The 15,579-nt window shown below is 53.2% G+C and overlaps 5 protein-coding genes across 5 annotated transcripts; 1 reads left to right on the top strand and 4 right to left on the bottom strand.

Annotated features, from left to right (window-relative positions):
* Positions 1 to 11: 11 nt before the first annotated feature.
* PG994_003312 (uncharacterized protein) lies at positions 12 to 3,003 on the bottom strand (the record flags this gene model as incomplete). The annotated part of the gene is made up of 3 exons (XM_066854721.1): positions 12 to 1,831; positions 1,903 to 2,441; positions 2,705 to 3,003. 3 exons carry the CDS (start codon positions 3,001 to 3,003, stop codon positions 12 to 14), a joined length of 2,658 nt encoding a protein of 885 aa, XP_066718999.1.
* A 3,562-nt stretch (positions 3,004 to 6,565) lies between these two features.
* Positions 6,566 to 7,742, bottom strand: PG994_003311 (uncharacterized protein; the record flags this gene model as incomplete). Its single annotated transcript, XM_066854720.1, has 2 exons — positions 6,566 to 6,864; positions 6,965 to 7,742. 2 exons carry the CDS (start codon positions 7,740 to 7,742, stop codon positions 6,566 to 6,568), a joined length of 1,077 nt encoding a protein of 358 aa, XP_066718998.1.
* Positions 7,743 to 10,987: 3,245 nt separating this feature from the next.
* On the top strand, positions 10,988 to 11,811 carry PG994_003310 (uncharacterized protein; the record flags this gene model as incomplete). Its single annotated transcript, XM_066854719.1, has 4 exons — positions 10,988 to 11,164; positions 11,237 to 11,437; positions 11,524 to 11,712; positions 11,788 to 11,811. 4 exons carry the CDS (start codon positions 10,988 to 10,990, stop codon positions 11,809 to 11,811), a joined length of 591 nt encoding a protein of 196 aa, XP_066718997.1.
* Positions 11,812 to 12,765: 954 nt separating this feature from the next.
* Positions 12,766 to 13,149, bottom strand: PG994_003309 (uncharacterized protein; the record flags this gene model as incomplete). Its single annotated transcript, XM_066854718.1, has 1 exon — positions 12,766 to 13,149. One exon carries the CDS (start codon positions 13,147 to 13,149, stop codon positions 12,766 to 12,768), a length of 384 nt encoding a protein of 127 aa, XP_066718996.1.
* Positions 13,150 to 14,200: 1,051 nt separating this feature from the next.
* Positions 14,201 to 14,864, bottom strand: PG994_003308 (uncharacterized protein; the record flags this gene model as incomplete). Its single annotated transcript, XM_066854717.1, has 2 exons — positions 14,201 to 14,480; positions 14,665 to 14,864. The coding sequence occupies 2 exons, from the start codon at positions 14,862 to 14,864 to the stop codon at positions 14,201 to 14,203; spliced, it is 480 nt and encodes a 159-aa protein (XP_066718995.1).
* Between the last annotated feature and the right edge of the window lie 715 nt (positions 14,865 to 15,579).

The following is a 15,579-nucleotide window of genomic DNA, read 5'->3' as shown; positions in this document are numbered from 1 at the left end:
GGTCGCCGTAATCAAGATGATGTTGCTGTGGGGGAAAAGGAGGAGGGGAAGGAGGAAGACGACGACCACTCGGACTTGGACGAGGATGAACAGAAGGATGAAAACGAGGACCAAGATTCGCGGCGCTGCTGTTGCTGTTGCGGTTGCGGCTGCAATTGTGCCGACGTTCTTCGGGAGGGGGCGGGGACGGTGGTGTCCTGGATCAGGAGGTGGCGCAGGTACTGGTGCAGGCCGCACCGGGCCGCGATGCTGCGCTTGGTGGTGTGGCCCGGGAATTTGGCAGACTGTGGACTGTCGGTTTTGAGCCGGAACCAGCTCGCTAGCTCCATGAGCTCGTCGGTTACCTGGTTGAGCACGGGGTGGAAGCCCAGCTCGGCCTCGGCGCGCCGCGCGTGGAGGATGCCATTATATATGGCGGGGCGGCGGTTAGGAACCAGGTCTGTCTTTAGGGACAGCGCAATGACCCCCACGATGGCAAGGCTGGGGCTGAAAGGATTGGGCGTCGTCGATGTCCCGTCTTGGGTGAGTTCTTCAAGCGTATCGCTCTTCGTGAAGAATTCTGCCGCGGAATCATCTACAAATGCCACCGTTATCTCTGGGTCAGTAGAAGAAACAGCTCTGAGATCATCAGCACCATCATCACCACCCTGCTCTGTGTGGACCCGAGCTCGTATGAGACCTCCCGAGAGCTCTGGCAGTCTTGAAGCCATCGCCTCCTGGCGCTGTTCGATCTCGTCCGGGCTCATGGGCCGGGGCTGGCCCGAGGCGTCCTCAAGCGCGAAGGATAGCTCCAGCAGCGACAAGGGAGCAGGGACCGTCCAGTCATCCTCCGGTGCAATCGAGGCCGCAGCTACGAGCCGGAAAAGCCGATATGCCTGCGCGCCGTGCCGCTCGACTGCGCGCTGGATGATGTACCTGAAGAGGTCCTCGAGATGCCGCGGCAGACCCCGGATCCTTCGGCGCCACTCCCGCACGCCACCACCGCCGCTCACCCCACCTTCTACGTCGTCCTGGTGCACGGCCGTCTCGACGGCCAACTCGGTCCACCGGAACACGCCGCCCGCCCTGGCCACGATATCGCTGGCGCACTGGTGCAGCATCTTGGCATCGACGCAGGACTGTACGCTGCCGCGGCGCCGGTGGCGGTACGGCTCATGCGATTGCGACGATGATAGTTGTAGCCGGTCGAGCACGGCCTGCCGCATTGCCGGACCGGTCAGCTCCGTCATCGGCAGCGAGGGCTGGCCCTCGAATACGGCCGAGAGGGCGGGGGACGGCTCGGTCGCGATGCAGCACTTGACTTTCGGCCAACCGCCTGCTGCTGCGACTAGGTCGCGCCCTAGCTCGTTTGCTACGGGTGGGTCGTCGGCATCGTTTTCGTGGGGACGCTGCTCGCCCAGGCCGTCAATGAGCAGGCAGGCACGGAAAGGAATGATGGTCTGGCTGAATAGCCAGTCAACGGCTGTTATAAACTGGTCCGGACTCCGGCCGGGCGATGCTTGTCTGGCTTCTGCTGCCGACTTCATCGACCTGCTGCTGCTGCTGCTGCTGCGGCTGGTAGTGGGGTTAAGAGGAGCCGCGTTCTCCAGCGAGTTACAATAAGCGATAGACCAAGCGTGCGGGAAGGCCAGGGGCACCAAGCGACAGTCCTGGCGGAGCACCTCGTATAGGATGCGCTGATAGACGTCCACCACCTGCAACCTCTGACTGCCACCGGGCGTAGACGCGAACTTCAAATCGATGAACTTCATATCACCATCAACCACTTGTGAGCCGCCGATCGTTTCTGAATCACGCAAGGGTGCATGCCCGGAAGGCCCTGACTCCTGGCCTGCGCAGCGATGGAATTTATCAAGGTTGACTTGCCCGAGCCCCGTGGGCCGCTAATCCAGTACACATGACGGTCGTCGGGGTCTCGCAGCCAGGACCAGAAGCTGCACGTAGGCTCGTCGATGGCGTTTTGATATGTCTTATGGTGTTGTGGGTCTGCCCCGTCCTCGGAGCCGCTATGACTATAAGAAAGGCTATGAGGTGCCAGGCCATCGAGCACACGTTCAGATACCGCGTCCCGACGTCTCGCTTCTGCCTCGGATTCGATGATGGACTCGGAAAAGGACGAAACTGACGAAGTGCAGGAGACGGAGTAGGGGTCTGGAGAAAAGTAGGTGCTTTCAGAAGAAAAGGAGGTGTTGGCAGACAAGCTGGAGACCGAAGATACGTGGGAGGAAGCAACGGAGAGAATAGATGGTCGGCGGTCCGTCGTCGGCGTGTAGTCCGAGCGACTGAGGAGTAGACACGAAGCTCGGACTTGCGTCGAGGTTGTCGATGGATCGGATCCGGATGCCAAGCCAGCAGAAAGAGCCATGATGAGGTCGCCGTGCTCGGGTTCAAGCCGAACGAGTCCCGGCAACTCTTTCAATGCGGCCGGTGTCACTTTGGCACTGGAAGTATTATGATCAGATTGGGGGTTCTAAAGTTCAAAAGAGGAAGAAAAATGATAGAGAAAAAGCCCACAAATCTGGGAATCATGATGCCATACCGGATGCTGGGAAATGTGACAGTCTCGATAAACTCCCTAATACACTCGAGATGCTGTGCTTGTTCCTTTATCCTTTTTCTGGACCACACCCTGACCAAAGAAGTAGTCAGACCATTTCTTCCTCGCCTTGTCTGGCTGTCTCGCATGCAGATCCTCTCCAGGTACTTCCTCAGAAGCCTAGCGGCCGAGTAGCACTCTCGACAGACGCCGTGGAGAACTGGGCTGGCGAAACCCTGCCGGAATTTGCTCTCGTACGATCGAAACTGTGAGATGGCCTTGGACGCTAGGCTGTGGCCTCGCCTAGTGGAGGACAAGAGGATGCCTTGGCAGGCAGGCTCGGACTCCATCTCAAGCCCGTCGGGCGATGTCAGGAGCCGTGTTCCGAGCTGGACAAATCCGAGGATGTCTCCAACAAGACGCATTTCCTGTAGTAGGTCGCTTTGTCCCCGGTTGGCGAGCTCCATGGTGGTCTATGGTGGGCAAAGAAAGCACTGGTGTAAGATATGTGAAGATGAAGACTAGTCGAAGGACAACAGAGTTGAGCTGCAAACTCTTGGCGATCGAAAAGAGACATGACGTCCAGTGAGCCAAACGAGGCTATATAATGCATGCTCGGTTTACGCACATTAGCTCTCAGGGTCTTTCAGACCGGGGTCATCGGCAAGTTTTTGCCTTGGCCCTAGTCAGTCAAGAAGCCCTGGCATCGAGAAGGAAGCTAGAACGCGCCTTTGACAGGGCTACATACAACGGCGCCGAAATACTCTTGCCCTGTCCCTGTGAGATACGAATTTGGTGGGGAGACTAGAGCTTTAGGGGCTACGACGGTACGGTAAGAAGAAAGCTGAACCTGCTTGACGCAATTACTAATTCTATGGACTCTGCCGAAAATGCCGGGGTAAAGAGCTAAAGGTTAACCTCCAACCTTAGCCTGCTCCTCCCCCCCGGGGTCTCCATTTCGTTCTAGAAGCCCTACCCAGCTGAAGCTACTGCCCTAGGGCGGATTGATAAAACCTGAAGGGAGTGACCCAACAGGTAACTACCAGCCCCCTTGCCGGATACACATGCCGAGGGCCCAGCTGACGGCCGCTACCCCCAGCTTCCTGACTGACAAATCCCCCGCTGTGAATAGCGTATGACTTACTCACTGCAGTCGGCACAGATCAATTGCCATGCGCAGAAGCCGTGTCCACAGAACAACGTTTGCGTGACGGGAACTAAACGAAAGCCTCGAACTGTAATTCTTCCATGGACGACAGCCTAAGATATTCTTGTCCGGCGCATCATCGTATAGCCCATATGCTGTAACATAATCATAATTATGTCATCGCCAACATCAACAATTCTCGTTCACGGACTCAACCCCGATATCTTTTGTCTATCCCCTGGGTGTGTCAGCAACCTGGTTCTTTGTAAGCCACTTATGTGCGTATTTTGGGCTCCCATTTTCGAGCAGACCTCCATTGCGTGCGATATTTGGACTATTAATTATACCTAGAAGTGTAAGCGTATGGGTTAACACACTTGAGTGGCAATCGTGTGTCGGCCTAGGAAGGGCCGTTTAGCGCCATCCTATATAGCGTAGATCGGCCTCTTCTGTATTTCTACTGATGCTTGTGTGATCCTTGGTAATGCTGCCCGGTCAATGCTGGGCCCATGTATCAAGCCCCTGTCAGCAAAGCCGCTTAGGAACGGCGCCAACTCCTTAGTTTTGGTGTACCACCAGGCATGTCATGGTGTAGTCACCCAGAGCCTTCTTGTTGGCTCCCAGAACCCGCATGGGTTTATCTCCGTCTAATCAGATCACCAAGGAGAAGATGTCTCTGAAAGTAATCATCAAACAAGAAAATACCTAAACGTGCCGAGTCTGTCAGCTGTCGGACCAGAGCCCATCGGGCTACATCACCTTGTCGTTCACAGGGCACATAGCAGAGGGTTTTCATCTAAGCCCGTTCTGAAGGCTCGGATGCATGTTGCAGATCAACTAATGTGCAAGCTCGTGACACATGTGACAAGGTCTAGAGCCACTGGCCAATCTATTCTATATTACCGAAAAGGCTGACATTCATCCAAGATATGCTGCCTCTCGGTGTCAGTGATCGGGGGATTCGGCTCCGGAGGTCGTCAAGGGCCTTTATGGTCGCAGAGAGGACGAGCTTTACGCGGGCGCTACGTATTCAGGAAGAAACGTTTGATACCCCTGTCTAGATTCATGGGCGGTAATAAGCGCTCGATGGATATTTGCGCGGCTAGCTATTTCGGCTGAGTCGATGCATTTGTTTTCATTCCATCAAGATTTGTTCATAAGCTTATGGGTGCTGATCAGTGATGTTTAGTGATGATACTGGGTCGCATTTTCAGTACACGGACTTGTTCTGGTGATCACTTTAGGAGGATGGGCCCTTTGGTCAGCCTTAAAGATAAATACTCTGACACCAACCCACCCCTGCTTATCGTCGTCGTTTCTAGTCTTCGGGGAACAGATGGTCTTACTCTACATGATGCCAAGGTATCCCTGTTCCTGGCTTACGGCCGGCCTATGTCTGGCGTCGAGTAATGCCGCTAAAGTATTATCGGCACACCACTCTCAAAAAATCGGCAATAGAAGGTGTCGCTAGCCTGAGGCAGCTTCTCGAAGATCGTGTTTCTTGAGTGGCAAGGCAGTTGAGTCGGTAAGCAGACGTGTAATACCCAAAGCATTGCTAGCTAGGATAATGTCAAAGACATGTGAGACTAGACATCTGCCTCATTTCCCATTGCCAGACGATTAACTCATTCCACTGCAGAGGACGAAGCGAGCTGAACGTCACTCATCACCAAATCCCGAAAGATACAAGGAGAATCTTCGCAGACCAGTCTGGACAGCATAGTGATAGTGATCGGCAAGATATGCCCCATTATTTCCTCATTTGGAAGCCCCGGTCAGCATCCATTCCACTATTTTCAAAGTACTCAGGTTATCACTAGCACATGAGATTCTCGCCCCAAAAGAGATCACGATGTTTTACCTCGGCAGCTATTTCCTCACTCTTTTTATGGGGTCGATGATAAGCTCTAGTAGACACCCAAGCCGCTGGCTTGGAAATGTAGTCCTTTTGCCCGGTTGTGGCGGCCTGGCTCAGTTGGCTAGAGTGTGCTGGTGTCAGTGGCGTGACACTCTTGTCTTTCTCGGCCCGTCCCTCTCGTGGCGGCTGCCCCGGCGGCCGATGGACCGGACTTGGGCAGGCGTACCTACGAGAACTTTGCCAAAGATCCCTACGTCACTTCGACGACGCCCGATACACAAGAATTAGGACATTTTGACCCAAGCGTTTTCTTTTTTTTTACTCCATGGAAGAGACTTCCTCCGGGTCTTAGTTCAAGACAATCTTCGAAACAATCTCGAATGAAGATGCAACGGGGTCAGTCGGAAGAAGGGCCGCAGAGGCAGCTTCCAGTCCAGCGTTGGCCAGAGTGGCAGGATCTGAGATGAGATGGGATCATGGGGTACGAAAGGGTTAATATGGAGGTTCAGGAGGCACGTACTATAAGAGCCCTCTACCAATGACTCGTTATCCGGAGGATGGACTGAGTTTGATATGTACCTGGTTTACCTCGTTATTTTACTGAGTACTGGCTGGTCTGAAACATCCATTCAATTTGTACGTTCGCTACCACCACGTATCTTTCAAAAGTGGAAATATTGATGACTATCTAGTGGTACAAAGAGCAACACATTGTGTCTGTCGTAGTATATACCATCTATTGGGTTAGTTATATTGCATGTTACTGTAGCAATGGTGAGCAATAGCTGTTAGTGGGATAACATGCTTTTCCTGTTGAAGTCCCGAGGCGAACTACTCTGTTCAACAACGATTTCTACGATATCAAACACACAGATATTCTGACGACACTAGGGAGTTTCATAGTTAATTCTCTTTCTCGTTTGTCCCGTCTACTATTGTACAGTCTACATCTCTATCTCATCATCTACTCTCGCACGCGCCCAGCGCGAACAACCCTTGTGCGTCTGATCCAACGGCGATGGGCTTAAGCATCAACCAGCACCAGGTTCTCACCGTTGCCGACACCAGGCTTGCACTTGCGGGGAGGATCGGAATGGGGGACATCGAAGATCTTGACCCACTTGGTGCCCGTGCACACATAGCCCTCTGTGCCGTCAGCAAAGCAGGCAAACTGACCATGGGTGCAGGGAGTGGAAGGGTTCTGGGTGCCACCGGCGCCGGGAGCGATCGGGCCAGGGATAGGGGCGGCAGGGCTTGGCTCGGGGGCGGGAACGGCAACCGAGGTGGTGGGGACTGGGGCGGCATGGGTAGTGGGTTTGGCAGCTGGTGTCGTGGGCTCAGGCTGGGGCGCATTGGGGGGCAGGCTGAACCGGAGGCTCGGCAGGAGCGGGAGCGGGAGCAGGAGCGGGGGCAGGAGATCCACCGCCACCACTGCCCTTCTTGGCCCGCGGGTTGCCATCACATGTCTGCTTGAAGAGCTTGTCGCCCTCGGGACGCTCGACCGATGGTCCGGGATTGGGATACGCAATCGAGATTTGCTGGTTGCGGGCCACGTTCGTTGTGCAGCCGCCGTCCATCGCAGCAATGTTGTCAATGTAGAGCTCCGGGAAGTCGGCGCGCTTCGACATGGTGCCCAGGTCCCGGCGTGCCGACATCTGCATGCGCTTCGTCTTAGGGCCCTTGACGACCACGAGCCCACAATTCATGTACATCTCTGGCCCTCCACCAATTCTAGCCAACCACGTCCACGCAAAGGTATACCCCCCCGGAGCGATGCCAGCGGGTATCTTGAACTCGTAGATGTCGCTGTTGTCGCCCTCGAGGTTGCCCTTCTGATTTCTCGCGCGGCAGCCGCCTTCGATGGAATGGATGACGCTCCAGGGGCTGTCCTTCTTGGGGTCCCAGCCTTTTGTTAGTGCTAGTTGACAGGAGCCACCGCCATGGACGGCTTTGCCCTTGAAGCTGAGCTTCTGCGGCTCGCCGATGACCATGTCGGTCTTGGGGGACGCGTCGGAGGTGTCCAGCTTTTGACCGGCGGGGATCTTGCAAGGCCAGTCCGAGCCGGAGGTCTCAATGGGGTTAGTCGGGCCGTACGCAGGGAATTTGGCGGGGGGAGGGTTCTCCAGAACGACGTGCGCCGATGCCGCTGAGGCCAGCATGGCGGCGAGGATGGATGAGGAGGTGGTTGTGGAGAGAGGCATTGTGGCGGATGGGAAGCTAGGGCGGTTCTAGCTTTTAAGCTGAGTTGAAGGGTAAGTGGGTTGTTATTGTGATAATAAATGGTGAGTGGTTGGTGATGATGGTTTGGTGGTTTAATACTACATCTTGGTTCCTACAGACTTATATATCTGCTATGCTGCCCAGGTACAATGTGGTAGTTTTTCGGGGGTGAAGAAAGGCATTGTATCGTAGGATTTGCTTTTGCCAAGAAGGAAGATATTTGTACTAATTTTGCAACAAAGAATTGCGAAGTGTCAGCTTGTCGGTCATCCTATTGTATGTCGGTGCCTTCTTGTTTCAAAGTGCAAGCGCTGCCGAGGCCGAAACAAAGGAAATTTGGCCAATCAGATGTCGGCGTTGGCAGCTCTGATGCAGGGGCTTCGATGTGGTACAGTTGCACCACAGGCAAGCCACATCCAATCCTTCGGGGGCTGCCTTTGTTTGTGACTGCTTGGCACACCACCTCAGTTCCGCAATCGCTTCACTCGTCTTCAACCCTCAAATTTTGGGGCCAACTAACATATTAATTCCTCAACCCCTTAAACATCATATCTATCTGATTACACTTGGTCGTTGAATTTTCTCTAGATTCCAGACTCTAGAAAACACCAAGGGGCCAACTCTCTGTACACAGCACCATCAAGCCATTCCACTACCAGCGCCACAATCACCAATCATCCCATGTTCACTAGTCACAATGTATGTTGGGACCAAATATTCCAGATCAAGCAAATGTCAAATTGTTAGAATGAGCTTTACTAGTTCTATTGATAAGCCATGTGGCGGTGGTACATATGATACCCCCGGGCCCCAAATAAGACAAAGGAACAGCTTCATTAGCCACACACGGCAAGGAATGCAGAGAACCTCCTTGTAGTAGTTCGCCCCGAACAACATCCTCTCGGATCCGACCGAAGCAATACTGTAAATGAGAAGAACAGAGAAACGATAATGTGAATAATGATCATTCAATGCTATGTACTATGAGCCTCATATTAGCTAATGGTTAGTTAACACCGTAATGTTCATTACCTGGCATCACGAAAGATTGCGAAAAGATCCAGTCATGGCCAACTAGAGAAAAATCGAATATGCCGAATCTATCAAACCTGGCACGTCTTATCGGACTGGAAGAAAGAAACCCGTTTCAAAGGTTGTATCATTCAGCTTCGCTTGGTCTTGTATCCATAATATACAAAGGGATATTTCCCAACCGGAAACAGACACAATCCACCTACGTAGCAATACGCAAAGGGGGCTCATAGTTGAGTGACCAGTTAACATGCCGCACAGCCGACGGCTTCAAAAAACAGCAGATTAGGCTCTTTGCGTCCGTGTAAGGTGTTGCTATAGTCCGCATGTGTATATCAGCGCAGCTCCTCTATGGGTCTAAGCTACTGAGTGAAGCCGGATCGGCACAGACAATTTGCTGAACGGTGCGTTCAGTATATACATACATAGGTGCGATGTATATTTAGATCCTCCATAGTTGGATTTGATTCGCTGAGGGGCATTTATTCCACCCGGTAGAAACTGAAAAAATGCGACGAGTCGTGTCATGTCGTACTGGGATAGGAGTATGTGAGGCTGTGCAAACTGTCATCTGGGATAAGGTACATTTACTAGACGGAAAGCCCCATGGCATATTTAGAGGCATGTTCCGATTACCTGCAGGCCCCACAAGGGTCGTTTGGTCACCTGTCGACTATCATCATGACTCGCACGGATGTTACCGCTCCAAACTTCAGGGTTCACGACTCTCATCAGTTTCGCCAATCAGAAGCTTTGTTCCTCCAGCATATCCTCCCTGTGAGGCTGACCCCCCAGACTTTTCGGCTGGTCAACGCAGGGACTATGAAAATCGGCTGATGCACTGCCTGAGGATGAACATTACCCACTAGTTATCCTTTTGTGACCGAGACACCGGCAACGGAGCACTGTAAACGAGTGGTGGGCTGTTATCCGTCTTCAGTCTGGCTGCGTAACAGCATGCGTTACCCCCTTAAATGTCAAAATACACCATTAAGAGTGGGAACAACGCGATACTTCGGGCTATATTGTTACCTAGGCGAGTTACAAGTCCTCAACGGCGTGAACTGTCGGCATCTGAAGATATCCGAAAATCTGATTGGTCCAAAAGCTATCCTCACATTTTCTGGTGTATTTGGCATTCAAGGGGATACTAGACACGATCGGACAGCTTGCATAAGACAAAGTTACTCATGGAGTAGGGTTGCTTGCTAGCTGTTACTCCTATTGACTTATTTATAGCCTCCCTTAATCTACCCATTATAGGTAGTCAAAGAAGTGTGCGAAGAACCTTCTCAAGCTACGCAAAAGGTCAGAATAGGCGAGACTTTCCAGTCGCCTATTGCGCGAGACGCGAAGAACAACCTGCTCACCGGGATTGGAAACGCATGATGCGAACGAGTCATGTTTATAGAGACTCTTCCATATGTGAAACGTGGGGCCTGAAGCCCCGGCCCCTGTTCACGAACCACTTTTTAAGTCGCATCGATACATGCAGCCCAATAGCCCCACGAGGACCCTAGCCCAAAAAGTCCGGATGAGAGCCAAGCCGCGCCGTTCGCAGAACCTCAAAGCCAAGCTTTCTTCCCGGAATAGGTTCTTGAGGCTGTACGATTCCACCCCATGGACCCTTTATCTGTCAGATCTGGGCTGAGCGGTGAGTTCGAAAATAGACCACATGCCGGTCCGCCCCGCCGATAGAACAGACGAAAAGGCTTAGCTACCATAGGTTTTTGCTTGTCGCCATTCTCTATCGTCGTTACAGCTGAGATGGGACTCGGAAGTTTCGAAGAAGCATCCCTGCCGAACCTGTGAAAGAAACACGCTTGCGGAAGGGGTAGCAGAGCTGTACGGGGTAGGCAGGGGAGTTTAACGTCGTACTATGCGACTTGACAGTCTTCTCGTGACTCGTGAACGGCGAGAAGACTCACAATAGTAGAGAGATATCGAAGAATCTGCGTATATAAGGAGTCGACGATCGACCTCAACAACACTCTTTTTCCTCATCACTATCATCATCACCAACAACTCCAACACTCTTCTTCTTCTTCTTCCTCTTCTACATTCAGCTTCGCTTCAGCCGTCTGCGCCAGTCGCCTTCACTTCTTCAACCAACTTCATCAACTTCTTCCTCCTTCACTTTTGATCCCCACTTTCAAACCTTTCAAGCACTCCTTCATCAACTACCACCGCCAAGATGCAGTTCACCAAGATCGCCGCTCTCCTCTTCACCGTCGCCTCCGGCGTCTCCGCCACCCCCACTCCCGACGCCGTCTCCATGGAGCCCTTCAGACTCCACGCCCGCTCGTGCGGCGCCGGTCTCCTGCGCGGCAACGCCCTGGCGCTCTGCCAGAAGGCTTGCAAGGCCGCTTGCGTGAGTAATCCTTTTTCTCCCTGTTCCCGACGGATAAAAGAAAAAAAGTCTAACGCTCGTTACTACTACTAGACGGTTATCCCCATCCCGGCCGCCTCCGCCGCCTGCGCCGCCTCTTGCGACCAGGCGCCGGTCAACAAGGCCCGCGACGAGGAGGCGCTCGAGCCCGAGAGCGAGGAGGAGCTCCAGAAGCGCCGCCTCGAGGCCCGGGCCTGCGGCCTCTTCACGGGCAAGGCCCTCCAACTCTGCCAGCAGGGCTGCTCCACCGTCTGCGTAAGTTATTCTCTTTTCTTCTTCTTCTCGAATCTGTTTTTTCTCCTTGCCATGGGCACCATCCCACTAACAGACAAACAAAACAGACGGCCATTCCGGTCCCCGCTGCCAAAGATGCCTGCGTTGCCTCGTGCAACGCCGGCTCGCTCAAGGCCCGGGACCCCGAGCCCGCCCCTGAGCCCCTCACCGGCGGACAGGTCTGCCGCGGCGCCTGCGCTGTGACTTGCAACTCGACCGTCCTGGCTCTGGTCCAGAAGAAGTGCCTCGAGGTTTGCGTGAGTAACCCCCTCCCTCCTTCGCCTTTCTTACCCCCCTTCAAACGATTCCTAACATCCTCTTCTTTACCACAGAACGGAAAGTGCCCCGCCAACTAGATGGATGATTTTGGTCGACTCGTTAGCCATTTGATATGTTCGTGGATTTGGCCGTCTTTTTCTTTTTCTTTGTGTCCTCAATTTGTATCTTTGTCTGTTTTACCTTTTAGCGGATTCCCTTTGATTTGATATCATGGCGGGCTAGATGCTGCGGAAGAAGCGGAGGAGCACGTGTTGGATGTACATATAACGCGGCGATATCAATCAAGAGAACACTTATACCCGAGTTCAAACCAGTTTGAAAGATGTTGCATTAAGCACTGCTTGGTCTAAGATTTACACCTACTGGTCCCACACAACCAGCTTGCTGTAGTTTGCGAACTATCGCGTGGCGTACAACTCAGGCCTTGCGAACAGTGCCATCAGCCATGCGCCATCCACCATTGCAATCAAGGCTCCTAGACCCCCAATCACATCTTCTTGTTCCGATCTAGATGTCACAATGTCGCTGGTTTTTTCCATTTCTGGACAATGTAATAATTACGTGTTGTGCTACACTATGTTCCTTGCTATCATACAGAGTGCCCAACTACTCGCAGCAACTGACCTAATCGTCATCGAAACAACACACTAAACCTTGGAGGAGGTCCTAAATTCCACTGAAACACCCTGTGTAGAGACTACCCCGGTTTGTTTCTTGTTCCAACTGAGGACATGCCCTCCTTCCCAAGAAGAGCCCTTTCTCTGGCAGATGCCTGTTGTTATCTTCATTATACCACTTCATTCTTCTTAAACACCCCCGCAGCGCATCAGTCATTCCACAACATCCCCATATGATGGCCCTTCCAGCACGAGGGGTTGGTGGCGTTTCCAGTACCCTATTTTGAGCCCGCGGCAGCAGAAGCAGCAGCGGACGAAGCCTTGAAGCCCGCAGCAGCTGATGCCTTGGAGCTAGCAGCAGCCGCAGCCGCCGAGCGACGGGCCTTCTTCGAGGATGATGATGCATTAGATGCCTTAGGGGCTGCAGCCGCAGACGCAGCAGCGGCCGAGCCCGCCGCCGCTGGGGGACGACGATGTCGCAGAGCCTGCGGCGGCGGCGGCTGCCGAGCCTTGGGCGCCGGAAGACGAAGACGAAGACGTCGAGGTCGAGTTGGCGGCACTGCTCTCAACATCGAGCGCGGTGCTGTTGGAGGCCGCGCTGCCCAGGTTGTCGGAGTCGTTGCCGCCCTTGTTGGCGTGGCGGACCTTCATAGCCAGCTCCAGAGCCCGCGGCGCCTCGATCTTGGCGCCGGTGGTGGCGGCCTCGGGATCATGGGTAACACGGCGGCGCTGGAAGCCCAGGTCGAGGACGCCGGCCGTGGCAGAGGTGGCGAAGAGGATGACGGTGGAGAACTTCATTGTGTCGGTGTTGTTTGTTTGTAGGTGATGTGGCAAAGAGGGATTGTAAGTCCGGAGTGCTGAGCAAGTTTGATAACAGCGAAAGATGTGAATAGAAGAAGAAAAACTTCGAACAGAATGTCCAAGCAAAGATGTTGGGCCCAGCCGCGGATAGAAAGTGAAAGTTGGTTGTTGCTGCAAGTTATTGATGGGAGCTAGACATATCGGGACAGAAACCCAACCTGAAGAGTTGCTCCCTCTTATAACCATCTCTCTCTCCCTCTCTCTCCTGTTCCTTTCCCCGGTTAAAATTCGCGTCACGGTGGGCTGTTTCCGATACACTTCGGCACCTACGAGTTCCTGATTATCCATATTACTGCGTTGTTAGAAATAAATTGGGGACGACTTACTTTTTATAAACAGATTCTCGTGGCAAATTTCCCCTCTAAATGGCGAGAACAGGCAGAATGCGCCTTGTGAGCCCCGAACTGTTTCAGAGTTCCCGTCGCCAAGAGCTGCGATCGGCTGTGGGGGTGACAGCTTGGCGGGTTGGCCGTGTCGCGGGCGCACCACCAGACAAAGCGCGCCCGAGGGCAAAGATCGTTGGGCCCACCTGCCGTATGGGGAAACGATTCGATGAACCGAAACGACGGTACCCAATCTTTGGCTGTTTGATGAACCGGCCTGTTTCTTCGTGTGACGTACTCAATCCAACACCCGTTCGTATCAGCCTGTTGATGTTTGGGAGGGCCGCTCCAGATGCCAGACGCCTGGACGCGCCATCTCAGACAGGATTTACTGAAAATCCGGCCCAGCTTTTGAAAAGTCCGCCTGTTCACCAGTCGACCGCCCATCGATCGCAAGCAAGGGCACATTCCGTGCCGTGCACAATCACAAGAGGAGGTCGCATGCATCCACCAAAGAGTTGTTTCCGTTCCGAATATCATTATTTCTCACGAATGTGTGATGGGTTCTACCCTGGTACTTATAATTATAATTAACCCGTAACCCTAAAGCTAAAGACTATCGACCGATACCCCAGAACACCCTCGCGATAACGACTAACATCTTTTCAGTTCTTGGGTGTCCTGTTCGCAGAAGGTATTGACTTCTCTGGGAGAATTCGACGTGCTCCTGCGGCAGCCTTCAAGCTGTTTCCCCACCCAGGGCAGTCCGCGTCCCTGTCCCGGTTCACTTCGAGGTAAAATCCCTGGCCGTCATAGACACGGCCCCAGACCGCCATCTCCTCGAACGTATAGTCGTAGTAGCTGCAGTCGGAGCGCAGCCTCTCGGCGTAGGTGCCGAGATCGGCGCACATCACCTCAAGAGGCCACTCGGTCTCGACGCCCAACCTAGGGGTTCACGAACGCACGTCGTTAGTTTGCTGTCACGTCTGTTCGTATATCTTCTCTCGCAGAGTGGAGTTTGGGTTTCTTCTTCTCTCTCTCTTTTGCTTGTCGTAAGACGAGAGAGAGAGAGGAAAAGGATAGATTCCGAGAACGGATGGGAGTCAACATGGGATATTACGGTACTCACGTGATCATAGATCCCCAATTGCAGTAGAGCGTCGACTGGCCGTTCGGGCCTTCCACACCAATACCACAGACGTCGGTCCGGTTCTTGAGGGCGGCGATATCATCCTCGACGTCACTGAGCGGGGCTCCGTGCAGCCAAAAAACGTCGTCAGTGGATTGGTAGCAGGTGCTGTTCAGGTAGCTAAGCGGGGGGGGGGGCATCGTCGCGCTTGTGGTAGCCGGCGCCAAGATCACGCTTGAAGACAATTAGTGAGGGATTCCAAAGTAGGTAAAAGTGGTGTAGCAGAGATTGCAGAGAGCGCCGAACCTTGGTAATGGCCATGTCCAGCTTGGGAACCGGGTCGCGGGTGGCAACGGCGTCCTCGCCGCCTTGGGGCTGTTTATCATTGTGGTCAGATAGAATCCGGTCTCCGCCTTGCTCCATGTTGAACCTACCAGGACAGCCCCCATTGCCACAGCGGCAGAGATGATGACAGCGATGAACATCATCATGATTGATGGGAGAGACAGGTTCTCGCTTGGGCAGAGTTTGTGTTAATTTGCAGCAGTCAATACTTTGATGTTCCCTGTGAAGGTGAGGGTGGTATGCTACAAAATGTAGGTTATTGAGAAAGGGGGCGTTGGACTGGTCGGTTTCCTACTTATATTCCATACCAGGAAGAATTGAATCGTAATCGAGGATTGTAAGAAGTAGTCATGGAATTGAATGCAATGTGACAAGTAACTGGGAATTTTATAGTACCAACTATGATCAGCCATTACACACTTACAGGCCATAACAATTCACGATACGACCCCCATGCAGAGTTCAGCTACATTGCGTACCTGTATTGAAATGTAAGTATGCCATAGTGGGTACCACAGTAATGCAAACGCCTCTTAAGCAGGGATATACTGCCACAGACGTATTTGACGT

The sequence above is a fragment of the Apiospora phragmitis genome (assembly GCF_038363925.1).
Source record: "Apiospora phragmitis strain CBS 135458 chromosome Unknown utg000004l:1.0-3135199.0:1.0-3139288.0, whole genome shotgun sequence".
NCBI lineage: Eukaryota > Fungi > Ascomycota > Sordariomycetes > Amphisphaeriales > Apiosporaceae > Apiospora > Apiospora phragmitis.
The sequence above is the reverse complement of the archived record's forward strand: the minus strand, read 5'-3'. Positions and strand labels throughout refer to the sequence as shown.